Source organism: Lissotriton helveticus, chromosome 10 (assembly GCF_964261635.1).
Source record: "Lissotriton helveticus chromosome 10, aLisHel1.1, whole genome shotgun sequence".
In the NCBI taxonomy this organism is placed as follows: Eukaryota; Metazoa; Chordata; class Amphibia; order Caudata; family Salamandridae; genus Lissotriton; species Lissotriton helveticus.
In genome coordinates this window covers 679951189-679979000 of record NC_136071.1, presented here as the reverse complement: position 1 = coordinate 679979000, position 27812 = coordinate 679951189, and the positions used below count along the sequence as shown (strand labels likewise).

At 42.1% G+C, this 27812-nt stretch overlaps 1 protein-coding gene across 1 annotated transcript in view; it reads right to left on the bottom strand.

The window, feature by feature from the left end:
• Positions 1-643: 643 nt before the first annotated feature.
• Positions 644-27812, bottom strand: part of C10H9orf152 (chromosome 10 C9orf152 homolog) — a 231624-nt gene continuing 204455 nt past the window's right edge. The window contains 2 exon segments of the mRNA XM_078663211.1: positions 644-4634; positions 4636-5120. Of these exon segments, the coding sequence (XP_078519337.1) occupies positions 4548-4634; positions 4636-5120 (572 nt within the window). The 3' untranslated portion in view covers positions 644-4547.

The following is a 27812-nucleotide window of genomic DNA, read 5'->3' as shown; positions in this document are numbered from 1 at the left end:
TGGTGGCACACTGTCATACTGTGCTGAAAGATGCAATGACGCATATTGTGGATGCTATTAAGTTGGAACCATCTTTGCAGATGGCTCCCATTCAAAGCACCATAACCAAATACACCTGCATACACTCACTCACTTAGGCTTTCATTCATGCAGGTAGTGTTGGCAGCAGCCAGAAGACACATCAAGTACCTTCTAATGGGCTTGAGTTTCTTGCCTTTTCTGGGGATCAGTTTACCACTTTCAAAGTCCAACAATCTCACATTTTGTAGGCTAGAGGCAGTTAAGACAAATTTAAACAATGTTTGAATATCTTTGCACTGCTTAAGATATACCCTAACTCCTATTGGACAGATATGAGATTGAGAAAGTACAGTAATCCGTTACTGAGCCTAAAGGTCTAAGGAAAGAACCTCTCGCACCTTAGGGTCCTGTTACAGATTAAGGCGATCACAAAAAGATTGCAATGGCTCCAAAATAGAACGTTATCTCTAGCAGAAGTGCTATCAGAGGGAAGTATTCCACAGGGAAGGGTCCTAAGAGATATTGCCTTTCTCCAGCATTCCATACCCAGATGGGCTACCTACTCCATCAAAGATCCACTTTCGTATTTCAGCAAACCACAGGTTAGGCAATATAATACTAGTAAGTCCAAAATAGATTTTTAATATACATTTAGGTTAGTCGACTGTTTGGTGAAATTCAACAAATATCCAAAAATGTATGTTTAGACAGTTCACTTTAGGTAAAACATTGTATTACACTAACCTTAGTATGAATGATCCGTTACTACAAATTACAGTGAATGTATATTAATATTTTTTTGATAAATACATACATACAAACATTCTTACAGGACATAAAATATTGGGAACGTGAAGGCTCAACATTTTACATAAAGTGCTTTTTTTATGTATTGATGCCATACACACATGCATATTATTCATAATTTGACATACATTAAAGGGCGAGTCAATGAATTATGCCCAAAGCTGTAGAAACAAAATACACTAGAAGATACTGCTTCAAAGATCTGTTGCTTGTGTCATTGAAAAATCAGCTCTTCGAGATGCTGCTGAATGTCCACGGATCTGGAAATGACCATAAGGCACATTTTAAAGGCTTCCAAGTGAATGAATGAATGATAACACTTATATAGTGCAGTAATACGCAAGAATCTCTTGGTCAGGCAAGAGTAAATGTTGTAATCTCTGTTCAGTATATTATTATAACATGAGCAAAAGAAGTACAACGATTCTACAAAATGTTAATTATTAAGGTCAGTTGTCACTGAGGTGAGGAGGCAGTCTTAAACACGCCCAGTAGTGAATCAATTGGTGAGGCAGTTTGTTTTACTTGAGAAGAGTCCAACATCAGCCCAGGAAGGCTGTACATTCTTTCAGAATTCTAATATAAAAAAATATTGACATGCAATGTATCTAAATGGAACGCAATAAGATAGTGGATATCATGAACATCTGGCAGAGGGTGCAGATATCCTGGACCTAGATGGGGCACTTCTGTTTTGCATTAAAAATAAGTCATATTTGCATATTAATCTCTGGCAATGGTAGGATGACATTCAGAATAATACATGGCAGTTTTACTGTAGAAACAAGGGGGAGACAACCATCTCCTGGTAGAGAGACCGGTGATAAATGAAGAAGGATTTTAGATGCTGTTAGTATGACACATCAAAACACTGTAGTGAATTCAGGACCATCAGGAAAAAACTAGCACTAGGGTGCCATAGAAATACAAATTCTCCGTAGGGTATCATGAACCAGTGGAAGTTTACTGTTGAAGGCACACCACCAAAAACGCTCTCAGGTATGTGTTTAGCACTGTCTTCCGGAACTATTTCCAGTCCATGCTCATGCAACTCCTTTGTTTTGGGAGCAGCTTACTACCACTCTTGACAAGCATGTCCATCCTTAAACGTCTTGAGTACCTCAACTCTCCAGGCTTTCCTCACTGTTCTTCAAAAATCCCTCTCATATTTACTTCTCAAACTCTGAGCACACATCACTGTAAATGGAGTCCCACAAGGTTTTATCATCGCTACATCCTCCCTGTGTACTCAAGCTCTCTTAGTGATATAAAGTTCTTCTCCTAATTTTCCTACCTCAGCTATGCCAGTTACACCCTCCCCATCATCCTCTCCATATAAAAGTATTCGATCGTCCTATCTTCCTCTCCCAACATCATTCCTCAGTGACCCTCTACCTCCAAACTTGGAGCTCACCGTCAGTCAGATTCGAATTTCCTCTTTCATTATCTTGACTGACAGCTCTGCCCACTATCACCTGCCTCATATTTGTAAAACCAAAAAAATCTAAATATCCCAAATATGAGCCCTACACCTTGTGCCGAAGATCCCACTCTTTAATCATGCACACTTCCTCTGTTCATTATGCCAACACTATCAGAACCCACACTGACCTCCGTACTATGGTGTTTTGATATTTTTCTCTTCTTGCTCACCTACATTGCAATACTTCCCCAACTGATTTAAGAGCCTCCACTCTCTTTAACACCTTCCCACAGACTATCTCCTTTAACTCAAAAGTTTTGATGAGGTCCTTTCTTTCTACTGATGCAGGACAGTTTATCTGAGAGATAATTGACCGTCGCATGTACTGTTTATCAGCAGACAAATTTTAGTTGTACCATAAGGTCATCAATGATTTACAAAGAAATACATAGCACATATTAAAAAAGGATGGGATCATCCAACCACATGTACTTGCCTGCAAATGGTCTTTAATTGTGAATAGGCTCTAATTAAATGCACATTTCCATTCAAGTTCACAAACTAACAGATACGGTGTAGCTACTAATAATCCCCAACTCACCACTTCGGACCTTGATACAAACACCTGTAGGCCATCTCGTTTGGCAAAATGGACTCTCATTTCAAGACCTCTCAGTTATTAAATGTAAATGTAACGTTCAATGTATGCAAGGCCGAATTTCATGTGAACCTGCTTATTCTGAGTTAGTAGGCTCTAAGAAAAAATGTCTAAGTGCCTCATTTAGAGTTGGACGGTTATGCAAAATCATCGTATTTGAGGAGCTTAAATCTACAGAATTACCCATCAAAATGTGTTCCACCATAACAAGTTACATGGTGGATGATTATTCTGCCAGCAAATTCCTCTGCAGCCTTAGTACTTCCTGAACAAATTAGAGAATTTACAATCAAGCTCTAAATTAGGTCATGTATCATGTTACAGAGCTCCAGATTGTACTATTTTTTCAGTGGAAACACTGTTAAGACTCACAAGAGTGCCTTTATATATCATTCTGGCAGCATCAGTTATAATTCTTCCTTGAATAACTTGCTCTATTTGGCATAAAATGCCTTTCTCCCCATTTGCATCAATCTCAATGGTCCTTTAAGGGTGCTGAATTTGACTCTGTCATTCCATTATTTGCCATCATACATCCTTTCTAACACATTTGATTGCCTTGCTTCGTAAATCATTTACGTGCATCCTTTGTGGTAACTGTCATGCATGAAGAAGGAATCTGTACTGTCCAAAAAAACTATTTACTATATCATCTTTATCCATGTTCCTATAAATGTTATCAGAGTTTAGAACAATACAAATCTTTCTAGGTCTAGTAAGATAACAAGCAATCGTTTTAAACAAATGTTAGAGTAATCTGACAGCAATATCAACAGCCATGTTGTTGTGAATGTTCTTTCAAACACGCTTGTGAACCCAGAACATATACAACACACAACCACACTAAATATTTGTTCTACATAATCATGACAAGGCAACAGTTATTATTATGAATTAAGTCTTCAAAGTAAGACAAGATCATTATAGCATCCTAACTAATCTGAAGTCTTTTGAAGTTTGCTGGTGGAGAAATTATTTCTTTTCAATGTATTAACAACAATCCTTTCACCTAAAGTCATTTACTACACATCTGAAAGACCCACACAGAAATGTACAAATTAATCAGTACACAATGTAGGTCCATAATAGTGAAGTAGCCAAAGTGGCCAACACAGAATTAATTGTAAAGGAAATCTTGTAGTCTCAGGAATTCAGTTGCTCATGACAACATGAACAACCTAATGTCGTTGCTAAGGCATTGTATAGGTTTTTTTAAACTGATTTTGATTGTCAAGAAGGTTCAAGTGATTTCCCAAGAGCGAATCTGCATATGCATAAATGGGAGAAAAGTTTTCCTAGCAACATGTGTCAAAATAACACAAAAAAACAAAATAGGAGGCAATGTTCAGCTCTGCCATTTAGGTTGTGAATCATTCAAGTATATCTGGATGAACCCAAGCGCATGCCAACCTTGATGCAGCCAGACACAATGAAAACTACAAAGGCAGCTAGGTACAAAGAGTATAGAAAAAGATCCAAGAATTTCAAGGGCAGAAACCTTTCTTTCCCTTGTTTGATTTTTTTGTTGAATAAGATGGTACCGCAAAGGTGTTTTGGCAAACATCAGAAGAACAATGGCTGGCCTTTCTCCATTAGAGCATTCCACCGTGGGCGTTTCCTGCATCTCGCATTTCTTTTTCAAGAAACATTAGACAGTGTTTGCCTAGTTAGTTCAAATATTTGACTGAGTGACATATAATCCAAGACGCCTGGCAGCTTCTGAAATCCTGGGTCCTTTCTTTTGAGGGAAAGGGTAATAATATAGTTTGTTTGATCCTGACATATGATTAATGGATGAGAGTTGGTGATGTATTAAAGAAGTGGTTGTCAGTGGTTTCCAAGAAGGCTTTCTTTGAATACTTCTAAATGGTGCACTCTTTTCTTCGGTGGGACTGTCTATTAAGAGGGGATGCACAGGTTCAGTGTCTCCGTTTCCCTCCAAAGACATCCTCTCATCGTCAAAGCTAACCTGTTTGTGTTTATGTTGAACAGGATTAAATGCCTGATTTTGGTGCTCAACTTGAACCAGTCGGTGAATATCTAGATGTATGTGCCATGGATCGATTGGGTCTTGTGAAGTAGCATCACGCAGTATTTCTAGGGTGACCCCTCTTACTGGAATTCGCTCCTCAAATGCTTTCGGTTTTTGCACCTTCTTGTTTACAGGAACTGTTGTAACCAGTGCTTCCGTGGTCATAGGCTCATCCTCACCTGTAGGGAGAGCAATCAAACAAATTCATTACACACAGAATGAAAGTAGTAATTAATCAACTAAACGCAGGTGCACCAGAATATGAGATACAAGTCAAAATCATAATTTGGTAACCAGAAACAAATTAAAGGAGAATAAGACCTCCCTCAATATTCCACACCTTTTCCCAGACAATTATGGTAAAAAATGCATTAATTCATGTCAGAATTGATTACTGAAACACAATCTAATTAAGAATCACAAAGATACCATGAATAGATTCTACCATATACAATGTAATGCGGCATGCTTGATATTTGGCTTTAAAGGTTTTATTCAGCATCAGGTTTATTGCAGACTCTACACTGGCTGCCAGTAGGAAAGTAGATTAGCTTTAAAGAACTCTGCCTGTTTCATTAAAACTATTGCACCTCTCAATCTACCCAGTTAACATTGTAATGCAAAACAACACAATCCGCCTGTCAGTTGTGGTTGACAAATCAATCTCCTGATCATCCCCAGATTAAGGGAAATCTCATGGGTTGGAAATTCCTTAAGAGTGATTCGAAGCGAAATAGAGAAATAAGCTCCCATTGCCCCTCAAACTCGTACCTGATGATCTGACGTTTACAAAGGCTTTCAAAGATGGTCAGTTTGTTTGCTTTATCGGGTTCAAGAAATTCAACTGTTTCATCTAACACAGGTGATCTTTTCTGTTGACCATTAGATTCTTGCATTCACTAGCATGTTATGCTTTATTTGGAAATTAGCTCCCACAACGCCCAAAGACCTCTCCAGCGGTGTCTAAACTAAACTATTGCCCCCCCCCCCACCTGCCTCAGGGCTTACTTCCCTCCCTCCGTCCTTCCAAGGAATATCATTAGAAACAAACTTTGTGGTGTCCTACTTGCCTTTGTAACCTTGCAGCAGTCCAGACCATTAGCCATATTATTGTGTAAAAAATATCTGGTCTCCTCCCAAACATTCCCACCTTATTATAGCCTTTTCTCACCCTGCCTCCCATGTGCCATGGAACCAGTCTCTTTAAAAGTGAAAAAGCATGCGCCATGCTCAATGGTGGCTGTTACACTGAGCCACAGCTGAGCCAGGCAAATGTTTGTTATCTCCTTTGGTTCTTTGTAGACTCACAGGGGCCAGTGAAAATTGCATTTGCCAATGCCAGAGCATCACCTACCAAGAAGTTTGCCCGTCTGTGGCGATCCAGGGAAGCTGAGGAAATAGGGGTTACAGAAGATCACCATAACATATTTCACCATTTCCCTAAGGTCTCTTAAGAACTCAGGAAGGGTGTTCATCAGCATCTGCCCTTCCACCACTTTCAGTAAATCTCTGCAAGAACAGGAAGGACCATTGTCCACCGTGTGTCATAAGAAAAGTGAAAATCACGTTTGTTTTTTCACTGCTCTTCTGTCAGAGCAGTAAAGAACTGGGATTTGATTCCTCTCCTGGTGCTAAAACTTCCTATGGACAGTAATGAAATTCATGTATGTTTATTGAGTCATTTAACAGCTTTTTATCTGAGGGGTTGAATTAGTTGAATCCCAGCAATACTGTTTCTTTCACACCTATCCAGGTACACACTCTAAAAAGCTGCCTTACGCAATACACTCAGATAAAGAAAACACTGGTCCCTGGTTAATGGTTGTTCATTAAGGTAATCACTTTTCACAAAATGTCAATATTTGTTGTGATGCAATCATTAGCAGGTCAATTATGCGGTCATGGCATTTCTGGACAATGAGGACCTGGTTATTCCTCCAGGTAGCATTCCCTGGCTATAACAACCTCCTACATAGGTTTTCTAAACACTAAAGAAGTCCGACGAGCCGGTCGCTGTAGATGTGGAACGGTGGAGGCACTGCCTTTGGTACTCAATCCCACCATACTTACTCTTCCCCACCAAATAAGTGGGGAATATTTTCAAAAACTGCTTCTAGTAACATGGTAGGTGCACGTTCATTGAAAATGCTAAAGATGGCCCATCTGGTGAGTCATTTAGTATCTACTTTTTGTTTTTCTAGGGCAAACCCTCAAAGTAGAGGTCTGTGCAAAGTACTGAGAAACAAGAGCGGATCCTTGAAGAAGTTCTGTAAGACCATGCTGTTCCTCTGTATTGTTTGCTTTTTAATAGACTTGTTCTGACCTCTGCTTCAAAGTTCTGTTAACACAGCCAAAGGAGCAAAAGCAACCACCTCCCATGAAAGGTTTAGCTTTTAAGTAGAAATTCAGGCACACATCCAGAGCTATGGCCTTCTATCCTAATGGAGAGGTGATAGTATGTACACTTTAGTGTTTCATAATTTCCATTGTGCAGAAAATAGAGAACTCTGTCCAGAGGCATTTGCAAGATGGTATCTCTTCTTGCGATGCTGTTCACATATTTTACTGGTCATATAAAATATTAAGAACAAATGTTCAATTTCTATGTGTGCATCTAAAATATGAAACATGTAATTTGATGATTAGCATTTTTTCTACCTGGCCTAACAAATGACAGTGGTGCAAACTAGCGATTTAGAGATTCACTCTCCCACCTAGTAACATAAGTTGCCAACTAACTTACATTTTGTAGTATTCATTATTCAGGGGACTGTATTATGACTTATGTATAGTTCTAATGGAATATTACGATTCAAACCTGTTGTTGGTTCTGGAGTAAGTTGAGACTCCAGGGAGCTTTGGGTTACATGATGAGTCGTACAGCATCCAGATTCTTGGTAATTGGCTAGCTGTATTGTATTTACAAAGGGTTGGTGAACTAAAGCAGGTGCCTTGATCGTTTAAGCCAGGTTATTTAGTATTCATAAATTTTGAGCTTGAGGCTGCAGTGTGGATTAGCAGTCTTAGTACAAGTGGCCTCAGTTCATAGTAGAGCCATGCTGTGGAGGAGGAGCTTGACGCCACACTGTGGAGGAGGAGCAGCCTTAGTGCAGTGAGACAGCAACAGATGAAGTGTAGAAATGCCTCCAGATGCCCTTTTAGTTTCAGGCATGATTCCCAGTGCCATTTTAGATCGCGTGAAATTTGTGGACCACACCATTTTGGTTTGGCGTGTGAAGCAATCAAGCAACGCATTCTCACACCAGTCCTTTAGTCATCGAGCTGTTCTGGATTGACACCAATCCTATAGCCATCATGACATTTTGGATCAGGTGTAGAGAGCGATTATGCGTATTAGCGGAACAATTAAAGCATCGGACAAATGTACTATAGTCATTGCACCATTTGAGATAGGGTTCAGAGCGCTGTTCTGTGTATTGAAGGAACATCTAAAGGATCGTACGATTGTTGATATCTATGCATGGTTGTGAGAAGAAGAACATCGTGCGTGCACCAACTGATATTACTATGTTTGTAGGTACCAAGGCGGTGTCGTGAGGAGAAGAAAATCGTCTGGTGTGGATCAATTGCGGGAGTACGCATATCATTCTTAACCAGTAAAACATTATGGAGAGTGGGTTAGTTCTCCATCTAATTTGGTGCATGGATTCCTACTTATGGCACACTGCAATGTAATGTGGTGAGAAAAAACAAAACAGTTGCATTTTTGTTTCCTCACAGGTTTAACGTATTGTGTGTGATTTACTGCAGATATTGTTTATTAATGTGTGTGTTTTATAGGATAATACTACAAGGTATTATATTTATATTTAAGGGGTAATATGCAGAGTGTTCATCCACCACCACCATTTTTACAGCTCCCTGGAATTCTACCAGTTAGGTGGAAAACATGGTATGGAGCTTTCACTAGAGACCTCATTATGACTATGGCAGTACGATGGATTGATGTAGCCATGGTGGTGGTGCAAGCACTGCCGCGCCGGCAGTCTGACCGCTCTATTACAAGTTGGGCGGTCAGACCTCCACGGGACAACTGCAACTGCCAAGGATCAAGGATCCCTGGCGGTGTTGCGGCAGTCTTGAGGCTGCAATATGCTTGGTGGTGCTGCACCAAGTATATTATGAATTTCCTCTCTGCCATGGTTTTCATTGCAGTGAGCCTGCCATGAAAACTGTGCCAGAGAGGAAAGGGCTATGGGGTGCATGCAGAGTGGCACATGTTGTGCCCCCCTATGTGCGTGCACCCCAGTTCAGCACGGCATGGACTGTAGAGTCCATGCCATGCAAAAACTGCCTTTGTGCTCTCAGTGCGGTGCCCTTTTTCAGAGGCACCGCCATGGGACTGCCAAAGAAACGCCCGCCAGACATGAGAAAACTCGTAATCAGGCAGGTGGTGCTCACATGGCTTTAGCGGTGTGGGAGCAGGGCGGTGGCGTGGCGGCCCTGCTCCCACACCGCAAAAGTCATAATTAGGCCTTTAGTATTTAGGTGCTGTTGATGGAAATAGATTCGGTGCTGAATGCAAGTTGTTTATATTAGAACAGAATCTTGGGTTTGCGGGGAAAGTTGTACTTGAAGATTTGCTGCCTTTAGAACTTTCAGAAGGAGAGGATGGACTAGATAAATTTGAGGATACTGCAGCTAGGCTAGAAAAAACTGTTTGATATAAAACCAAGTCCGGTCATGCTGAGGCACAAATCTTTTACCAGAGAGCCTGACGAGGGTATTTATGTGTATGTTGCTACTTTATGCATAGTGGCTGCTGATTGTGAGTTTGAAGGATTCACGTCACAATTGATAAGAGATTAAATTGTTGTACGGTGTAGACAAGGAAGTACAAGAGAAATTACTCACAATAAAAATCCTTCTTTGCAAGAAACTATTATCATAGTAAAAATATTGTCTCATCTGAAGCTGCATCAAAGGAGTTAGTGAAGAATGATAAATCAGCAAAGGGTTAAAGAGCAGAATGTAAAACAAAACACTACAGTAAAGTCCAACAAGAATGCCATGCCGTTTAGAATGAGAGAGAAGGGTAATATTTTTATTCAGAGGAATATTTGTTTTCGGTGTGGGTTCTCATCAAATTTCCCGAATGGACGTTCATGTCCAGCAAAGAATGTGACATGCCGCAAGTGTGGCAAAAAAGGTCATTTTGCCAAAGTTTTCAAATCCAAGGATAAAATGAATAGTGTCAACCAGAAGGAGAAGGCTTTTGAGATGAATGAAAGCATAGTAAACACTATGAATGATTTAGTTCTGGTTGTGAAAGATGAATCTGACAAATGTATTGATCCATATACAAGCATTTATGTAGATGGTAAACAATTGAATCGACTAATGGATTCAGGTGCAAGAATGACAATGATCACTGAAGAACTATTTGCTGAGAATTAGGATAACAAACAACTGGAACCACAGGGTACAAATCCGGTGTCATACGAAGGAAGGAAAATAGAATTAAAAGGATATTTTGAGATACATTTGTGAAATTTAAAAGTCTCATAACACAGGGCAAAGTGTGTGTTGCTAAGAAAGGCTTGAATATATTGGGGTGGTATCACCAAAGGTTATTCTGCATGACATTAAGACCAGGGAGCAGGTGTATTTTGTGGGTGATGAGAATTATGGTGAAGCAAGTTTTGGACTAACATGTATAAACATTATTTGCTGACAAGCTGAACCACATAAGGGGGTTTGAGTCAGGAAATCAAAGTTAAGGAAAATGCCACCCGAGTAAAGCATAAATTGCGCAATGCGCAGATTAGCATGAGAGTCAATTTGGGAGATGAGTTGGCAAGAATGTGTGAGACAAAGGTTTATCAAACCCATTGAATCGTCATTATGGTTGTCTCCATTGGTTGTGGCAAGGAAGGTAAATGGGCTTACGGGTTGTGTAGATTTACGTACACTCAACAAAGAAATATGGGTAGATTCCCATCCCTTACAGATAATTGATTACATTGTAACTACATGTTCAGGTCCTACGGTATTAGACTTAGCTTCAGCATATCACCATGTTGAGTGGGATATCAGTTCCAGACATCTTACTGCTTTTGTTTCCCCTGTTGCCACTTTTCAATTTAAAAGAATGCCATTCAGATTAGCCTCAGCAGCCTTGGTTTTTCAGCTCGTTAAGGAGAGGATTCTGGAAGGGGTGCTAGGCATTGTAGTTTTTCAGGATGACATTTTTGTGTCAGGTAAAAGTAAAATGGAACATGATAAAAATCTGAATGTGGTTCTGACAGCGTTGCATGAAGCAAGCATAGTGACTAACAGACAGAAGTTTGTTTTTGCAACTAGCTTCATTGAGTATTTGGGACATTTACTTTCTCACCATGGGATGGAGCCACACCCTAGGTTAATTGAAGCAATTGTCCAAGTGCCCAGCCCTACTAGCAAGGACCAGTCTAGTTGTTTTAGGGGTATGTGAATTTTATCAAATTTTTGTGCAGAATTATGCGGCTAAGACCAAACGTTTAAGATCATTATTAAGAAGGGGAACACTTTTTTTTGTGAGATGAAGAATATCAAAAGGAATTTGATCAAGTTAAGAAGGAACATGATTTATGAAAGATTCTAACTCCTTTTGATTCTAACACAGATTGCATTGTGTCAGTGGATGCAAGCTTATGTGGTTTGTGAGAAAGGTCTATCCAAATGTGTTGAGGCAAAGAATGCACTGTAGGCTTTGCTTCACATACAGCTGTAGGCCTGCTTTGACAGGACACCAACACACTAGGCAACCCCTGAACAGTATATGAGAATTAAAAATTTACATATTATAAATTAGAATTCAAAGAGCATATATTCTGCAGTTACAGAAGTAGAAATTGAAATACATTCGCCTATATTTCTGAATTATGTCTGTGATTTAATAGATATAAATGTAATATTTGAGCATACAGGATTGTGGGTGATATCTCAGGGAAATAATTAAAACATCTAATATTTTTATGTTGGCTGCGGGGGACTTCATATTCAAAACTTAAATGCCGTTGTCCTTGGAACATGTACATTTTCTCATTGATTTAACACCCAACTTTGAATTTAGGACATGTAATCAATTGTATATTTGCTGCTGTTGCTAATCAGGATTGGCTTCAATCGAAATATTTACTTTTCTGGGCTGAGTGTACGGTGCAATAGCTCGTGCTACTGCACCTAATGGGATAACAACCAATAATGGTTATTCAAAGGCTTCATCTAAGCAAAAGGCCAGAACAAACGGAAGAGCCTTTAAGGGAATAACCCTTTTGGCAGAAAGATATTAACAACCTGTGTCATGAGCCCATTACAGTTACAAGGCATGCCTAGCAATTCTTGACTCCAAGAAACCATAGACGTTCTAGCTAGTTTATTCATATATTTTCTGTTGAGTTGTGTTGAATGGGAGAATATACTTTGAGTTTAGGAATCATTTTACCATATCACTTTTATTCATAATGCCTTGGCGATGTGTGGCTTGCCTAAATGTCCAAATATCACAATATTTTATTTAGCTGTAAAAGAGAAACTGCAAAGGGTTGGAATTATTTTAGCATTGGCTAGTTTTTCTCTGTCTAATGGGCTGGTGGACAAGCTATTCTGTACCACTCTTTCAGTGGTCAAGACTTGAAAAAGAGAAAAAGCAGGAATAATATTCTCTGGACACCTGTGAATGAAATACCTCAAATGTGCTAGACCAACCATGTTCGCTCCTTAGGGAACACTTGTTGAAAAGCTGAAACTAGCCAACTCACTAGGCTTAACTCTTCGGATATTGAGATAGTCTGCTTGGAAGTTGTTTGACTCTTGGGAATAAGATATTTCTTTAGAAGCTGAGTCAAGAGGTAATTTCTGTCCCATTCTGGATGTCAAGATGACTTGGAGTGTTGGAATCCTGTAATTGCACATATTTGGTTACACTTGTGTGGAATGTAGCATAATAATACAACACTATTGCAACTATTGATGTATGTGGACAGGATCTCCAGAGACCTGTGCTTAGTTTTTGAAGAAACTACTAGTGGAAAATAATTTTTCAATTTTTTAAATCCTGAACCTGTACGAGCAACACAGTACAACAAAGCGCAGTGCTTGAATTTATGACTTGGAACAGCTCAGAAGGAGTCTTCGTACTACTAATCCACCAATGCTTAGGATCGCCCACAATTTCTCTGTGGGCTCCTGCAGCCCAAATCCAGACACAGCTTGTAGGTTTGTCCCCGCTGCAGCTTTTTTAAAACTCTTTTTATTGGCATTCCAATAAATAATACATACAGAACACTGCTATTCACTGACAGTACCATGAATCTCTTTGACACTATGACATCCTATTTCCGTCGTTCTACTTTTCCACCCCTCCTGCACACAACTGACAGAGCTCACAGAGATGGCACGGTAATCTGTTTCCTCTTCTACATCAGCGGAGGCAAGGAAGGCACAAATATTCCCTCTATATTCAATCCAACGCAGAAATATTATGGTTAACCAAGTCCTCATGCTGGGGACTTTCCAGCCTTATGACGTCAAAATCTGACAATATCCAGTTAGGACCCACAAAAGATTTTTGATTTTAAAATCCTTTTTCAAAGGTAAATCTGAGATAAACCAAATTCCACATATTTTCTAAGCTTGCTCTGAGGTCAGCCCCATAGGGCCCCTTAGTCACTAGTCTTGATGTTATACTTTTTGATACTTATTTTTCCTGGTGATTATCTGTTCTTAACTTTCATTTTCTATTCATTTTGAATGTGTTGCCTCTTAGAATTTGATGATTAAGGGGTTGGGAACATGCATATGATGTCAGCCATCTTAATGTTATCGTACATGTATTCACCTCCTATCTGCCCCTAGCAGAGTGAAGATCACTTTGTTTCTACGCATCAATTGTGATAAAGAACTGAAGGAAACTTATTCCAGCATTGGAAAAAGCCATTTGGAAAAACATTTTTGGAGGTATTGTAATTTTAAGAACAAAAATATAATACTTACGCAACTAATTGATCGTTGTTGTCCCCATATATTGACTTTTTTAATACTGCCATATACTTACATTGACTCCATGATACTGACTACCAGCACATCAATAAAGTAAGTAAATATGGAGTTAAGAACGTTAAATCTATATTTTCTATATATGCTTACTTTGCCTATATGATAGCAGTCAATTATGGAGTTGACATACATTTAGTTTGATATTATTCACAAAGATATTTCGACATACAGAGTACTGATTTAGCCAGGTTATTGTATTATTTTGTGTTATTTAGGATTTTGTATTATTTTGATTAAGGCACATACACAAACATTCTTGTATAGTAATAAAACATTCCAAGTTTTCCATTTACAGAGATGCAATTAGGCACGCCTTTTTTAAGGACAGCGAAAAGCAGGGGTGGAATGTCTAAATTAAAACCGGTCACTAATAATTATTTTGTGCTTTATTCCATTCCATTGTTTTTTTGCTCTTACATGAAACAATCCCCTGAAAATCAGCATTGGTACTGCTTCACTACCAACATTCGAGCCTGAACTTTTAGACCACATACACTGAACAAGAGCATAAGTAAACACAGCCTAGTTTAAGCCTTGCTGGGCCTTTTTGGTCAGGTGAAGCGCAAGCGCTATGGTATAGCGAGCTACTGACCCATGTATATACATATCCATTGCAATTAAGTCTCTCAGTTAGCAGAATAGAATAGTGAAGCATAAAATGTTTGAGATAATCTCAGCCACTGATAAATATGCTGATAATTACTGTTTCAATACAGAAACAGCCCTGCCAGCCTTGATCTTATTCTTCCAATAGGAACTGCCCAGACCAAGCCACTTGGAGGGGGTCAAGATTGATTTGAATAAGGTTGGTTCCTGCCTGTAATGGAAAAGAGAAACCTAAAACAAAGGAAAGGAACATGCCCTGGTTGTTACGATTAATTCAAGCAGTCCATCCATCACTTGTCTAAGTGCTTCTTCTTAAGCAGGAGGGATAAGTTCAGAAGTGGTATGTGAACTTGTGGGGTCTTAAGTGTCAGGTTGCCAATAAGACTGAACCTAGTCTGGGGTTGCATATGTTTCCATTCTCTCCTTGCGCTTAAAACTGAACGATTCCTTTTGGAGAGGGAACTTGAATGGCTAGCATTGGGTTGGCCAGTCTGGCACAAAATACAATAAACACAATGTAATAGTAAGCACGGCTGAGATGAATTCAAGCATTTCAGCAATCACTTTCGGTGTTGCCTATTTAACTGCGGCGTCAATTCCGCTGTAGTGCGGTGGTCTAGCGCAGTGGGCGGGGCCGCGTCGGTAAACGGCCGTGCGCAGCACTACGAAGGTAGAGCGTGCGGCGGCCGTTGGCCGACGCCAGCAGCGAAGGGGTTAAGTCAAACGTAGTAGGATGGGTATGCCCAGATTTAGGTCTTGAACTCACTGTGCCATAGAAGTCAATTTTAACTTCTCTAGTGCAACTGAACAAGACCAGAAACGGTCTGGTGTGTGCTTCTGTTCATGTTCAAAACTGATGTGTCCTAGCGGTTTAGACTGCTAGAGCTAGGCGAAGACTGGCATTCATAGGGTTGACCCTGTTTGCAGTGGCACAAATGAGCTAAAAAACGATGGACTTGAATCCAGCTCAGAGTAATTACCAGTGGCTGGGATCAGTTCAAGCAGTTGCTTGATCATTTTGTATATTGTTTTTAAAGGGAAGAGTCATTATTCCTGGTTACTAGTAAATATACAGCATCTCAGTGCTGTCAGCAGAAATACCAGAATTTGTTCATTAATATGAATGCTGTTTTGTTTATGGAATATTAGATACAAATACTTAACTCAAAGTTTGGAATTGCACTGTGCATCACATCCCAGTCCAAGATGTTACTGTTGTTAGTCTCCCTTTATTTTAGTGCAGTGCAGGTCTCAATAAAGTTGAGTGTATTAAGAAGAAAACTTGCACCAAACATATTTGACATAACAATTAAAAGGATCCAGGACCTCTTCGGTAACCAGTCATCCAGGCTGCCTTAAAAGTGGGGCTAAACCAGCTTCATCTTCAATTGGCATCAACGCAGTGCAATAAAGTTTGAACCGTATTCCTGGGGAAAGGTAATCACATAGCTGAGAGTCCATAAACGCCCATCTTTGGCATGGCAAAGTAGGTTGCACTTGTGAAAGGGTTAATATTTTCTCGCACAGGTATTTCGATGTACATACAGCTCCTTGTGAGAATGAGGAGTGGGCGTTCCTGCGCACAAATCATTATTATTTTTTTCAATTCAAAGGTTCCTATATAGCGCCTTATCACCGCAAGGTCTCAAGGCGCTTTGCTTTGGGAACGCGTCCTGGCTTTTTCCCTGTGAGATAACCCCTACTGGGCCTCCCCAAGGTGAAAGCCAGGCATCCCGCCGCGGGGGGCCGTAGTGGAGATTAAGCAAGCTATTGCCCAGAGTTGCAGAGTGTGAACCCGTGATTCGAGTAGACACCGAAGCGAGAATTATCGAGTCCGTGGACATTTTGGGCTCAAGACCCTTGCGCATCGGGAATTGAACCCTGATCCCGGGTCTGACCTCTGCTTCAGGGTCTGCCTCCTCTAACCAGTGAGCCACACTTCTCCACGAATGCCCCTGAATTTTGAACATGAATACCCTGGAACATTATGCACACCCACAAACATACACTTATGAGGGTATTCACAGGACCCCACTCGGGGTCCTGTTATCAATAGTGAGATATTTACTCCTGTGAATAGTAAGCGTAAATCCCTTCCCCTTTTCAGGGTGGCAAGGGATCCCTAAGTTTGCTAGTGGTGTAGGAAGAAAAAACGATGTTTTTTATAGCATACAAAAACGTGCATTTGCATATTTTCAAATGCACATAAGGAATTTCTGAACGTTTTTCATGATATGCCTGGAAAGCCGGGCCTGGCATATGATTCCAGGAGGACTGGTCCTACCAGACAGACAGAATTATGCACACCTGCATGTAGGAAATCCGCAGGAATACATTTCTAACTTTCTAAAGAATGGGGTCCTTCGTTTGTTGTTTGCCTCCACGGGAAGCCAGGGTAACTTTCTGGATTCCACCAGCAAGCGAAATATTAATATTCTACTTTTTAAATCCTATATTAAACAACAATTGTGAGTTCAGTCATAACTGGGAGCTTATGTTCCAACTGAGTCTTTTTTTACTACTTACATACTGTGGATAGGTAACATATTGTGCCAGCCAGGCACTCGTCGGCTTACATAAACCATTAGATGTGTAGACGTGGCAGGGCATGAAGCCATTTGAACTGAATCCAGGAGAGAAAAACAAATAACTCACTGTAACAGCAAGATGTTGCAGAAAACAGACCTTCCTGGTTACTGTAGTTGAGTAACCAGTAGCCAAACCATGTATAAAACAGTCACAAGTCTCCACCTTATACTGCAGTATGCATGTCTCCCACTCAAAAAGTATATAACAATACATATATTTGCCCAGTGTACACATTTTAATCAAGTATTTTTATGAAGTAGCAGACAAAAGCGTGGGAGTGACTTACCTACAGTCAGTATTCCATTATCATTCTGAATTTTTGTAAATGTAATTTTTTTGTAAATGTATATATTTACTGTACTTAACTCCATGACTGCATACCATGACGGTAAATATATGGTGAAGGTACATGTATGTATAGTAATTTGTATTGAAATTGCATTTATATAGGGCTTACTACCCCTGACGAGGCGTCTAAGTGCTTTTTCGGTGAGTAACACGCTACTCTGGAACCCATGAAGGATTAGTGGTGAATTAATATAGTGAAATATGAAATTAATTTGAGCGGTGGATATGTTAGTCTGGTGTTTGGATTGAGACGGATAGTGGAGGGATAGAAGAGAGAAGGGTTTGCATTTATATAGTGCTTGCTACTCCTGATGATGTGTTAAGCGCTTTTTGGTGAGTAGCACACTACTCCAACCCAAACAGGAATAGTGGAGAATTAGTAAAGGGAAATATGAAATTAATTTGAGTGGTGGACATGTAAGTCTGTTATTTGGAGTTAAGCACAGTAAATCTAGATTTGCCTATCCACTTACCTTGGCTAAATGCTGGTAGCAATATTCTGGCCATGGTATTAATGTAGGGTGATAATATAAAATCTAAGATCACCGAATACACTCTAGAGTGCCTGAATCATTTCCGACCGTTTATTTATCGGTGAGCAGGAATGCATTTTTCTACTGTTCGCTCATGCAGTGCTCAAATTAGCACTTGAAGTGAAATGCTCCATTTACTTACCTAGAACTTCCATTACTGCTCCCTTGGGGAGCGTTCCATGGTTACCTGTTCCTTGTTCCCCCAGTGTGCTAACATTTGCTCTGTTAAATTGTTGTATGTTGTACAATAAGGCCCGACCCCAACTTCAGCTTTGTCACACTGCTGCTGCTGAAAGAAGAGCCATTCTTCCTTTGAACTAATGGCATATTTGCTCATTCCCTCACTTTGTTGAGAGGTAAAACAAGCCATAATGTCCCACATAAAAAAAGACCAGAGAGTTTTTTTTTAGCTTCTTTTTTACGACTTCAATGGCATTAGGTCTAGCTTTCCACCTCAACAAAGTGAGGGGTGGAGGTTGTGCCATAACTTTTCTTTCTGATGGATACCTCTAACCGCAGATTCCTTACTTTTTTAATCCCCCGAGGTGCAGGCCTGAATCCAGTAGCTAACTTCTGCAGTCGCTCCTGCAATAACTCCTGCGTGCTGATGAGTGGTACAGTTATGACTCTTGTGCCTCTGGACAAGATGACGTGCAGCTGCATATAAGCACCAAACATGCATGCTGATGTCAGTTCCTTTTTTTCCGCGCACTTCGGCAAGGACCCAGAGACCACTACTATTGTTTTTTTAACTAAAGTTTTGTTTCAAATTATTTTGTCAGTGTGCAAAGATGATGCCCCTGAAGAGAACAGAGTTCAAACCTTGTTGAAAACTGATGTCACTAACTGTTACCCGCATATGTTTGTTTGTAGTGTCTCTGAACAATAAACAACAGAAAAGTGAGGCCAAAGATTGAAGAGCATACGAGAGGAGTCACTCATATTTTGTAAAAGAACCCTCACTCACTAACCTGGTTGGTGACATGCTTCATCATTGGGTTCCCACCAGTGAGGCCGAGTGCCTCTCCGGTGTGCTACAATGCCTGATTACAGCGGAGCGTTTTGTTTTTTAATTCAACGATAGTGCAAAAAGCTAAAATTGCCTTTCTTCCCCCAGAGTAAATTTAATGGTGGAAAAATAAGGCAAGAGGTAAAAACAGTGAGGTGGATGTTTTGAACTGGATAAATTGACCAGTTACATCCTAGGGTAAAAAAGAAGAAGTGTGGTCTACATGTTTCAGCCAACTTACGCTGTTAGCGAGGCTTTCGTCAGCACCAGATCCCACGCTAAGGTGCACCCTAACCTGAGGCAGTGACCGAAACCTGATGACTTACGGTTATCGTTGTGCCTTCAAAATTACTGAAGGCAGGTCAATCTGCAAGACAAAAACAGACAGACAAACAAATCACATGACAGTTATGTACAGTTATATGAACACGTGAATTGCCGTGTAAGTGACAATGCTCATGCTGCTGTTTGGTGCTCTTCAAAGTGCACAATAACATGTATCTTCTAACAGCTAGTAGTGACAATGGTGCGTGAATACTAAGCACTAGTTGCGGCTGCGAAATAGGTGACCTGGTCAAATACCAGGGAGTTGGTCTGTCAATCCCAACATCCCATGGCAAAAACGCGCATTTAATCCTGCACGCCGACTCAGGCGTTGCCAGTGTATGTTCGATTAAACGAAGAGAGTGAAAATGACTAGTTAAAAGCCACAAGAGATCATGAGGCTCGTGATATCGGGAGTCGGAAAGGCAGACTGAATTCATGAAGGAGACCAAGCTTACATTAGGTGTACCCTGCCCAAAACACACAAAAACAGAACCCCACCCCCGGGACGCCCCATCGTCTCGGGTATCAGTTCACTTTTGGAGCCATTATCGCGTTTCAGCGATTTTATTCTAAAGCCTCTGATACAGAAAACTTGCACCTACCTCAAGGTAACAAAGTGCCTTCTGGCCCTCCTACAAGACCTGACAGTGGATGAGGACTCCACCATACTGGTGTCCTTAGACATCGAGAGCCTTTACACTAGTATCCCTCAGGATGACACAATCAAGGTACTTGGTGATTCTCTGAACAAAGCTACCTGGGATTACCGGACTCCAAAACAGTTCATTATCGAGTGCACCACCCTTGCACTCAAACAAAACTTCTTCGAGTACAAAGGGGACCTGCTCCTACAATCTACAGGGACTTCCATGGGCAGCACTTTCGCCCCGAGCGTAGCAGGCCTTTATGTGCATGATTTTGAACAGAAGTACATTCCGATTGAAAGCTAACCCTTCACGTTTTATATCCTTTTGGAAAAGGTATATTGACAACGTCCTCGTGATCTGGCAAGGACCTGAACATACTTTGAAAGAGTTCCTGCAATGGATTAACTCCTGCAACCCCAACTTGAGGTTTACACATGCCTTTGACAAGGAGGAGATGATTTTCCTTGATGTCCTCATTTCTAAAGCAGAAAGGCAATTATCTACCAAGACTTTTTACAAACCCACAGCTAAGAACAATTTACTTGAATTTTCTAGCTTCCATCCCAGGCTCCTGCGGTAAAACCTCCCTTATGGACAATATCTCTGGCTAAGGAGTAATTGCAGCAAGATTGATGACTACCGCACCCAGTCAGCGAAATTAACCAACAAACTGAGCAATCACGGTTACCCTGAGAGAATCCTAAAGAAAAGTTGTAAATGGGCTAGGAACCATCCAAGGGAGGTCTTTTTGGAGGACAATCCAAAGCACACTGATGAAGTCCCTCTGACCTGTGTAACTACGAGCAGTGCAGCTTCGAATGCCATAACAAACTCAATAAACAAGCATTGGAAGGTACTGGCAAGTAACAATAGGAGGTAGGATAAACCCCTCTTCTCTTTCAAAAGGGCAAGAAGCCTTAGGGATGCTCTAGTACATACTCACCCTAAAAAAACCGACAGTGAAGATAACCCATCTGTACTTAACTCTTGGGGCCTACCTTAGGTCACAGGGTATTTTCCCTGTGGCAACTGTAGTGTCTGTCATCTTACAACACCCATCAAACCTTAGATCTGGAAAACGGTAAAACATGGATATGGAGATCCCACACGAATGGCAATTCCAACAATGTGATATACCTGATCACATGTTCGGGTGGACTAAGGTATTTGGGAATTACCACATGCAAAGTCAAGCAACGGGTGTGTGAGCACCGGAGTAATATCCGGTGCAAGAAAAGTACAACCAGGATGACAAGCATTTTCTTCAGGCCAAACACACCACAAATGATTTACGCCGGACAGTTAGCGAGAAAATCAAACCAGGGAATAATTCACACAAAGTACTATTCGAAAAAGAACAGCGGTGGGTATACCAACTCTCAAAACACAAACAGGGACTCAACGACAATATCCCATGGGGGTCCATGCTGGGATGCTAACAAACTCTCTTTACTGTACTCTGGTAACTACCTCTGTACCTATACACCATTAGTGCAGATTTAAGACCTAACAGTACATAATGTCACGACAGGACTGTGGGACCTTTTAGGGACTTTTCACCCTCTGTCCTTTACCAGCCCGCTTCCTTATATACACATACCATTGCCTGATCTCTATGCCCTGCTTTTACACTCAGACGGGGGACCTATATGCATGCAGTTTCCAGACCTTGTTCTCATATTTTGGCTGGGGGGACTTGTGGGCCATAAGAACCTGCTGCGCCACTTATACGCAACTACTCAACCCACATTACATGCATATCTTCCACCTACAGTGATCCATACTAGATCAATTTTACACTCGTTTACTGTCAAACTTTGTGTTTTCATTTCTCGGTTTTCTTGAATTATTGTCAACTACCACCATACAAAAGTGGCGTCCTCGTCAATAAAAGCATGACATAACGCAGGTCAGCGCGGCAGCCCTCTCCGGTGTCCGACTGGCGCAGACGTTCGTGTGTACGCGTGGACGTCTTCGGCCCGCGACACAGACTGTAAGTGTCCTATGCAGTTCCTACCTTAAATACATCCCGGCCCGCAACCTCACCATCGGCCGGCTCCTCATGACGGGAGTCTCTAGGTGCCAAACGGGTGTCTGGCTTTGACAGAGTGAGTACTGGATCAGCTCCTCAACTACAGCAGGTAACATGATGGCCGTCTCAGTAGTAACACGATTTTACTCTTTTTTTGTGCTCCCAGCGTGTGAATACAAGCCACAGCCCCGCTAGGATCCATGGTGTAAGGTTTCCCTTCACTAAATGTAAGCTTGGTCTTCTTCATGAATTCCGTCTGCCTTTCCGACTTCCGATATCATGAGCCTCATGATCTCTTGTGGCCTTTAACTAGTCATGTTCACTCTCTTAGTTTAATCATACATACACTGGCAACACCTGAGTCGGCGTGCAGGATTAAAAGCACGTTTTTGCCATGAGATATTAGGATTGACAGACCAACACCCTGGTATTTGACCAGGTCACCTATTTTGCAGCCGCAACTAGTGCTTAGTATTCACGCACCATTGTCACTACTAGCTGTTAGAAGATACGTGTTATTGCTGCACTTCTAAGAGTACCAAACAGCAGCATGATCATTGTCACTTACACGGCGATTCACGTGTTCATATAACTGTACATAACTGTCATGTGATTTGTTTGTCTGTCTGTTTTAGTCTTTCAGATTGATCTGCCTTCAGTAATTTTGAAGGCACAACGATAACCGTAAGTCATCTGGTTTCCTTCACTGCCCAAGGTTAGGGTACACCTTAGCGTGCGCATACCGCCTTGGCTTCTGGTCCTGATGAAAGCCTTGCTAACAGCATGAAGAGGCTGAAACATGTAGACCACACTTCTTCTTTTTTACCCTAGGATGTAGCTGGTCAATTTATCCAGTTCAAAACATCCACCGCACTGTTTTTACCTCTTGCCTTATTTTTCCACCATTAAATTGACTCTGGGCGAATTAAGGCAATATTAACCTTTTGCACTATCACTTTTTCACATCCACGAATTCCCAAAAACCTGCTCCTCTGTAATCAGGCATTGTAGCACACCGGAGAGGCACTTGGCGTCTCTGGTGGAAACCCAATGATGAAGCATGTCACCAACCAGGTTGGTGAGTGAGGGCTCTTTTACAAAATAAGTGACTCCTCTTGCTGGCTCTTCAATCTTTGGCCTCACTCTTCTGTTGTTTATTTACCATTACCATTAGGGGGCCCAAAAGTGGCACCATTTTTTCCTTTACCCTCTCTCGCCTTGTGTTTGAATATGTGTCTCTGTTCAAGTAATACAACAACTGCTCCCTGAGGCACCTGAAGGCCATCAGGTAACTAGAAGCTGAACGCTATTTTGCTGACCAGAAGAAACAAGGTCGGTCTCATTCAGGTCACCCTTTTCAGGGAAACTGAAGGACAGAGTGAAAAAAGGCATAAGAAGCTTAAGTGTAACTCTAACTCCAGGGAGAATTCACACGGGCAGCATTCGAGGAAACTAACTCTGGCTTCACCTTCCTCATTGGATCTAATGCTGACTCTGGATCCAATGTGACCAGGGCCATCATCAACGCAGCAGCAAATTGCAGCTTTTCACAAGATCATGCTGCCAACATCCAACTACACTTCTACTCCCTGTGTCACCCCTTCCAGACCCAAAGGCCTGGCAGGGCCTTCAATCAGCATACTATTGGCAGACCTGCCTTGGAGAATCCCTGCCCCCAACAGAGGAAAGTGCCTCTTTTGCTTAAGTAGTTCACAGACCTGCAGAGATCTTGGATTTACCATCGCAACTGATGACATCAAACCTAACATTTTACAAGAGATATTTCAACCTGGACCGTCCACTTTGCAGCCTCTATTACCAATTTTGACCCAATTATAGGGCCCTGGTCAAAAAAAGATTTGGCCCCAGTGGTCATTCGATCTATTGTTAAGTGCTATAGGAAGCACCTTGGGGCCCAAAATTCCTGATGCAAAAGCCTACATCTGAGAGTCTTGTGGTGCAAGATTCTAATTGCAAGGTCAAACTGAACTCCTTTCTGAACACTCCACCAGACAGAAAGTTCAAACATATTGACCTAATCAGAAAAATAGTTTTCTGTTCAGGTAGTATAGCACTGCACTCTTTCAGCACTTCTTTCCTTCTGACTCTGTATTGCCAGGCTCTCTGGGGAATTATAAGTAAGGTCTGCCCAAGCTGATAGAGGACCTTTGAACCTTTGCTCAGACAGATTAGTCTTGCCACATCTTGGCCATCCTGGTCTTATGCTCTGGCTTGGAAATGGCTGACTCAATTACCTTTGCTAAGGCAAACAGTGCTAGCTTCAAAAGGCATGTCTGTATGCACTTCACCAGATTTTCCAGAGATGTCCAAGCATCCTTGAAAGACATACCCTTTGATGGATATTCGGCAAGATAGCTAATTTGGTAACAGAAAATTTTAAGACTAGCGGGGCATTGGTGCACCTGCTGGGTTACTCTCTGGGCCTAGACTTCTGTCTGCATCAGTCTCTAAAGCAGATCCAGCCCACATAGATTTTTTTGGTTTTGGGGATGGGGTGGCAAGGATGAGGTCAACAGCTGCATCAGTCCTCTTCTTCTCCAAGCAACATATCAAAATCACTTTAGTTCACCCTCGGCTGTGACCAATTGGTGGTCAGATTCAACAACGCCTTCCAGACTGGCACTTGGTCACGTTGGACCAATGCGTCCTATGAATTATCCAAGCAGGCAATGCCGTTCCCTTTCAGGACACCTTTACTCACAATCCCTTAGTTTACATACAACTGTATCCTTTTACTTACCTGGGAGGTTACTGATATTGCTCACCAAGACTGCAATCAAAACAGTACCTGCAATAGAGCTTTGGACGAGATGCTTTTCACAGTACTTTCCAAAAAAGCTGGTGGCCTGAGGTTAATACGCGACTTGAGAATACTGAAATTGTTCCACAGAAAGGACAAGCTTGAAAATGATATTGCTAGCACAAGTTATGTTGGCCTTGGATGACTAGGATTGGATGCTGGATGAGTGCCAGTCCAGCAGTCGCAGAGTAAGTACCTCTGCTTTACAGTGGGAGCCAACCACTTTCAGTTCACTGTTCTATTTTTCAGCCTCACTTCTACCCCTAGGTCGTTACTAAAGTTATGTTGGTGCACGCAGTCCATCTTTGCAGTTCGAGGATAAATATATTCCTGCACCTCAACAACTGGCCCTAAGGTGAGCTTTCCCCAAGTAGAGTCTGATCATCTGCAGAACGCTGGCATTTTCCATAAACAAGTCCAAATCCCTTTGACATGGTTCTTTTTTGATATCATACTAGACACTGTCACTGTGAAGGCTTTTCCACCTTCACAGTGAGTCTGTCGCATTCAGAGTAATACACCAATGTTTTAGGTGAGAACTTCTGTTCCTGCTATTATGGTTCTGAGTCTCCTTGGTCTACCACCATTAAGCATCCTGCTGGTGTCTCACACATTCGGTGACACGTGCAATCCCTTCAACAGAACTTGCATCTGCAGTGGGGCCAACAGTGGGGAGGCCTCTAGAACAGAATCCATATTTCATAAGGGTATCTGTAACTTCATTGGCTCTAGGCACCAGAGTAAGGAAGCACCTACACATAATATGCACACCTTCTGAAGCCACATATCTACACATATACAAGGCACACACCAAAGTACTCTGCATCCAATACCACTGATGTGTCAAATCCTCGCATTTGTACAAAACCACTCTTTCCAGAGCACACATGGGTGTACCAGTACCAAATGAAGCATTAAAAAACCTCATACCAAAGTACTCTGCTTCTAGCAGAACACACCCGTCGAAACGTCAAATTTGTAGACAGCGACACCTAGTTTCAGGGCACAAACCGACGTAACCTGTGACTTTCAGCCACAACACAAAAGGGTACTACACTTCCCCAAGATTCCTCTTACAAAAGGGGAGTCCTCTTCCCCACTTTCAGAACACTAGGATACTGTACATCCTTACAATTGCACACAAGCACAATGATGCTACATTCGCCCACTTGCCAACACCAAGATTCCACAACATGACAGTGCACTCCCCTTCCCCACATTCAAGCAACTGTTTTTTCACCTCCTGTACATATCTCCATACATCATGCAAAAGGGTACTTAACTCCACTTACCCTATCTGCCATTCAGATTCTCATGTTTCTTAGTGCTGTCAACCTCCCCCACCCTGCCTTGAACCAAAAACCTGCTCACAACACAATCTTCAACTAAGTCTCCCCTCCCTATTCTCCTCTCTGGAGACATGTTAATTAAGCCTTTGGTGGGACTTCGGCCATAGACATTTTCACCTCTGTCACTGATCCTGCTGGTCCTAAAGAAAGTTGAATGGAAACAGGACAAGCTGAGGCTGGCAGCCCTGGATTGGGCTCTGAGTTCCTGATGGTACTACCTACCACATTTCTGCGCTGTGTCTTTTAAGCTCTCCTCGTTTTTGTATTTGGGTTTGTATTTTGTTTCACTTACCCTTGGTTTTAATTCTGTTGCCTGCAGCTCGCGCCCCTCTCTCCCCTCACAGCATTTAAAAACTGCACTTTGTGCCTTCAAAGCACCACCACTTTGGTGGGTCCGGGTCCTGGGGGTCAACTTTGGGCGCCATATTTGATTGGGGCACTTTCATCCGGCGGCGGCCGCCATCTTTGAGCGGACTCGCGCGATAGGGATGACTGGAGCGCCTATTTAAGGCGGTCCTTTGTGTGGCGGTGGCCTATACTACCTACCACATTGCTGCGCTCGCGCTGCATCAGCGCTGTGTCTTTTAAGCTCTCCTCGTTTTTGTATTTGGGTTTGCATTTTGTTTCACTTACCCTTGGTTTTAATTCTGTTGCCTGCAGCTCGCGCCCCTCTCTCCCCTCACAGCATTTAAAAACTGCACTTTGTGCCTTCAAAGCACCACCACTTTGGTGGGTCCGGGTCCTGGGGGTCAACTTTGGGCGCCATATTTGATTGGGGCACTTTCATCCGGCGGCGGCCGCCATCTTTGAGCGGACTCGCGCGATAGGGATGACTGGAGCGCCTATTTAAAGTCGCTCCCATATGCGCAGCGGGACGCGCAGGTGGACGCCTTCGCTTAGCCTGAGTCGTGCCGCAGTCCTGCCCGTCTGCGCCCGCAAGCGTCCCGGAGGCGTCGGGGTGGCGGTGGACGAGGGCCCGGTCAGGCTAGAGCGAGGATGATGAGCTACACCTCAGCGGCGCTGCGTGCCTTGCAGACGTACTCCTGTTCTTGTCGCTCGGTTTTCCCGGCCCGTTTCAAGGGTAAACAGTGCTGCCCGGGCTGCGGCTGGTCGCCCATTTGGACACCGGTCAACGTCCATAGGCCTGCCGAGGCTCGTGCTAAACATCTCTGCCTGTTGCTCAATACGAGGTCATTAGGCTGCCATGCCCTGCACATATATGATCTGCTTGTGAGGGAAAATCCCTTGTGTCTTCTCCTAACCGAAACCTGGCTGGGCGAGGCGTCTAACCCGGACATTTTCTCTGCCATACCTCCGGCCTACAACATCTTCCGGCAGGACAGAGTGAAGGGTAGGGGTGGTGGAGTAGCTTTGGTGGTGAAGAAGAACGTTTTCTGCTCAGTTCTTCCCCTGAATTCCATCGGGGGCTCGGAGTCCCTTGCCTTTACGCTCAGACTGTCCCCGGCCCAAGCGTTCAAGGGGCTGCTGGTCTACAGGTCGCCAGGCCCTATGGGTTCCTTCTTGGAGGACCTGCAGATAGCAATGGCCGA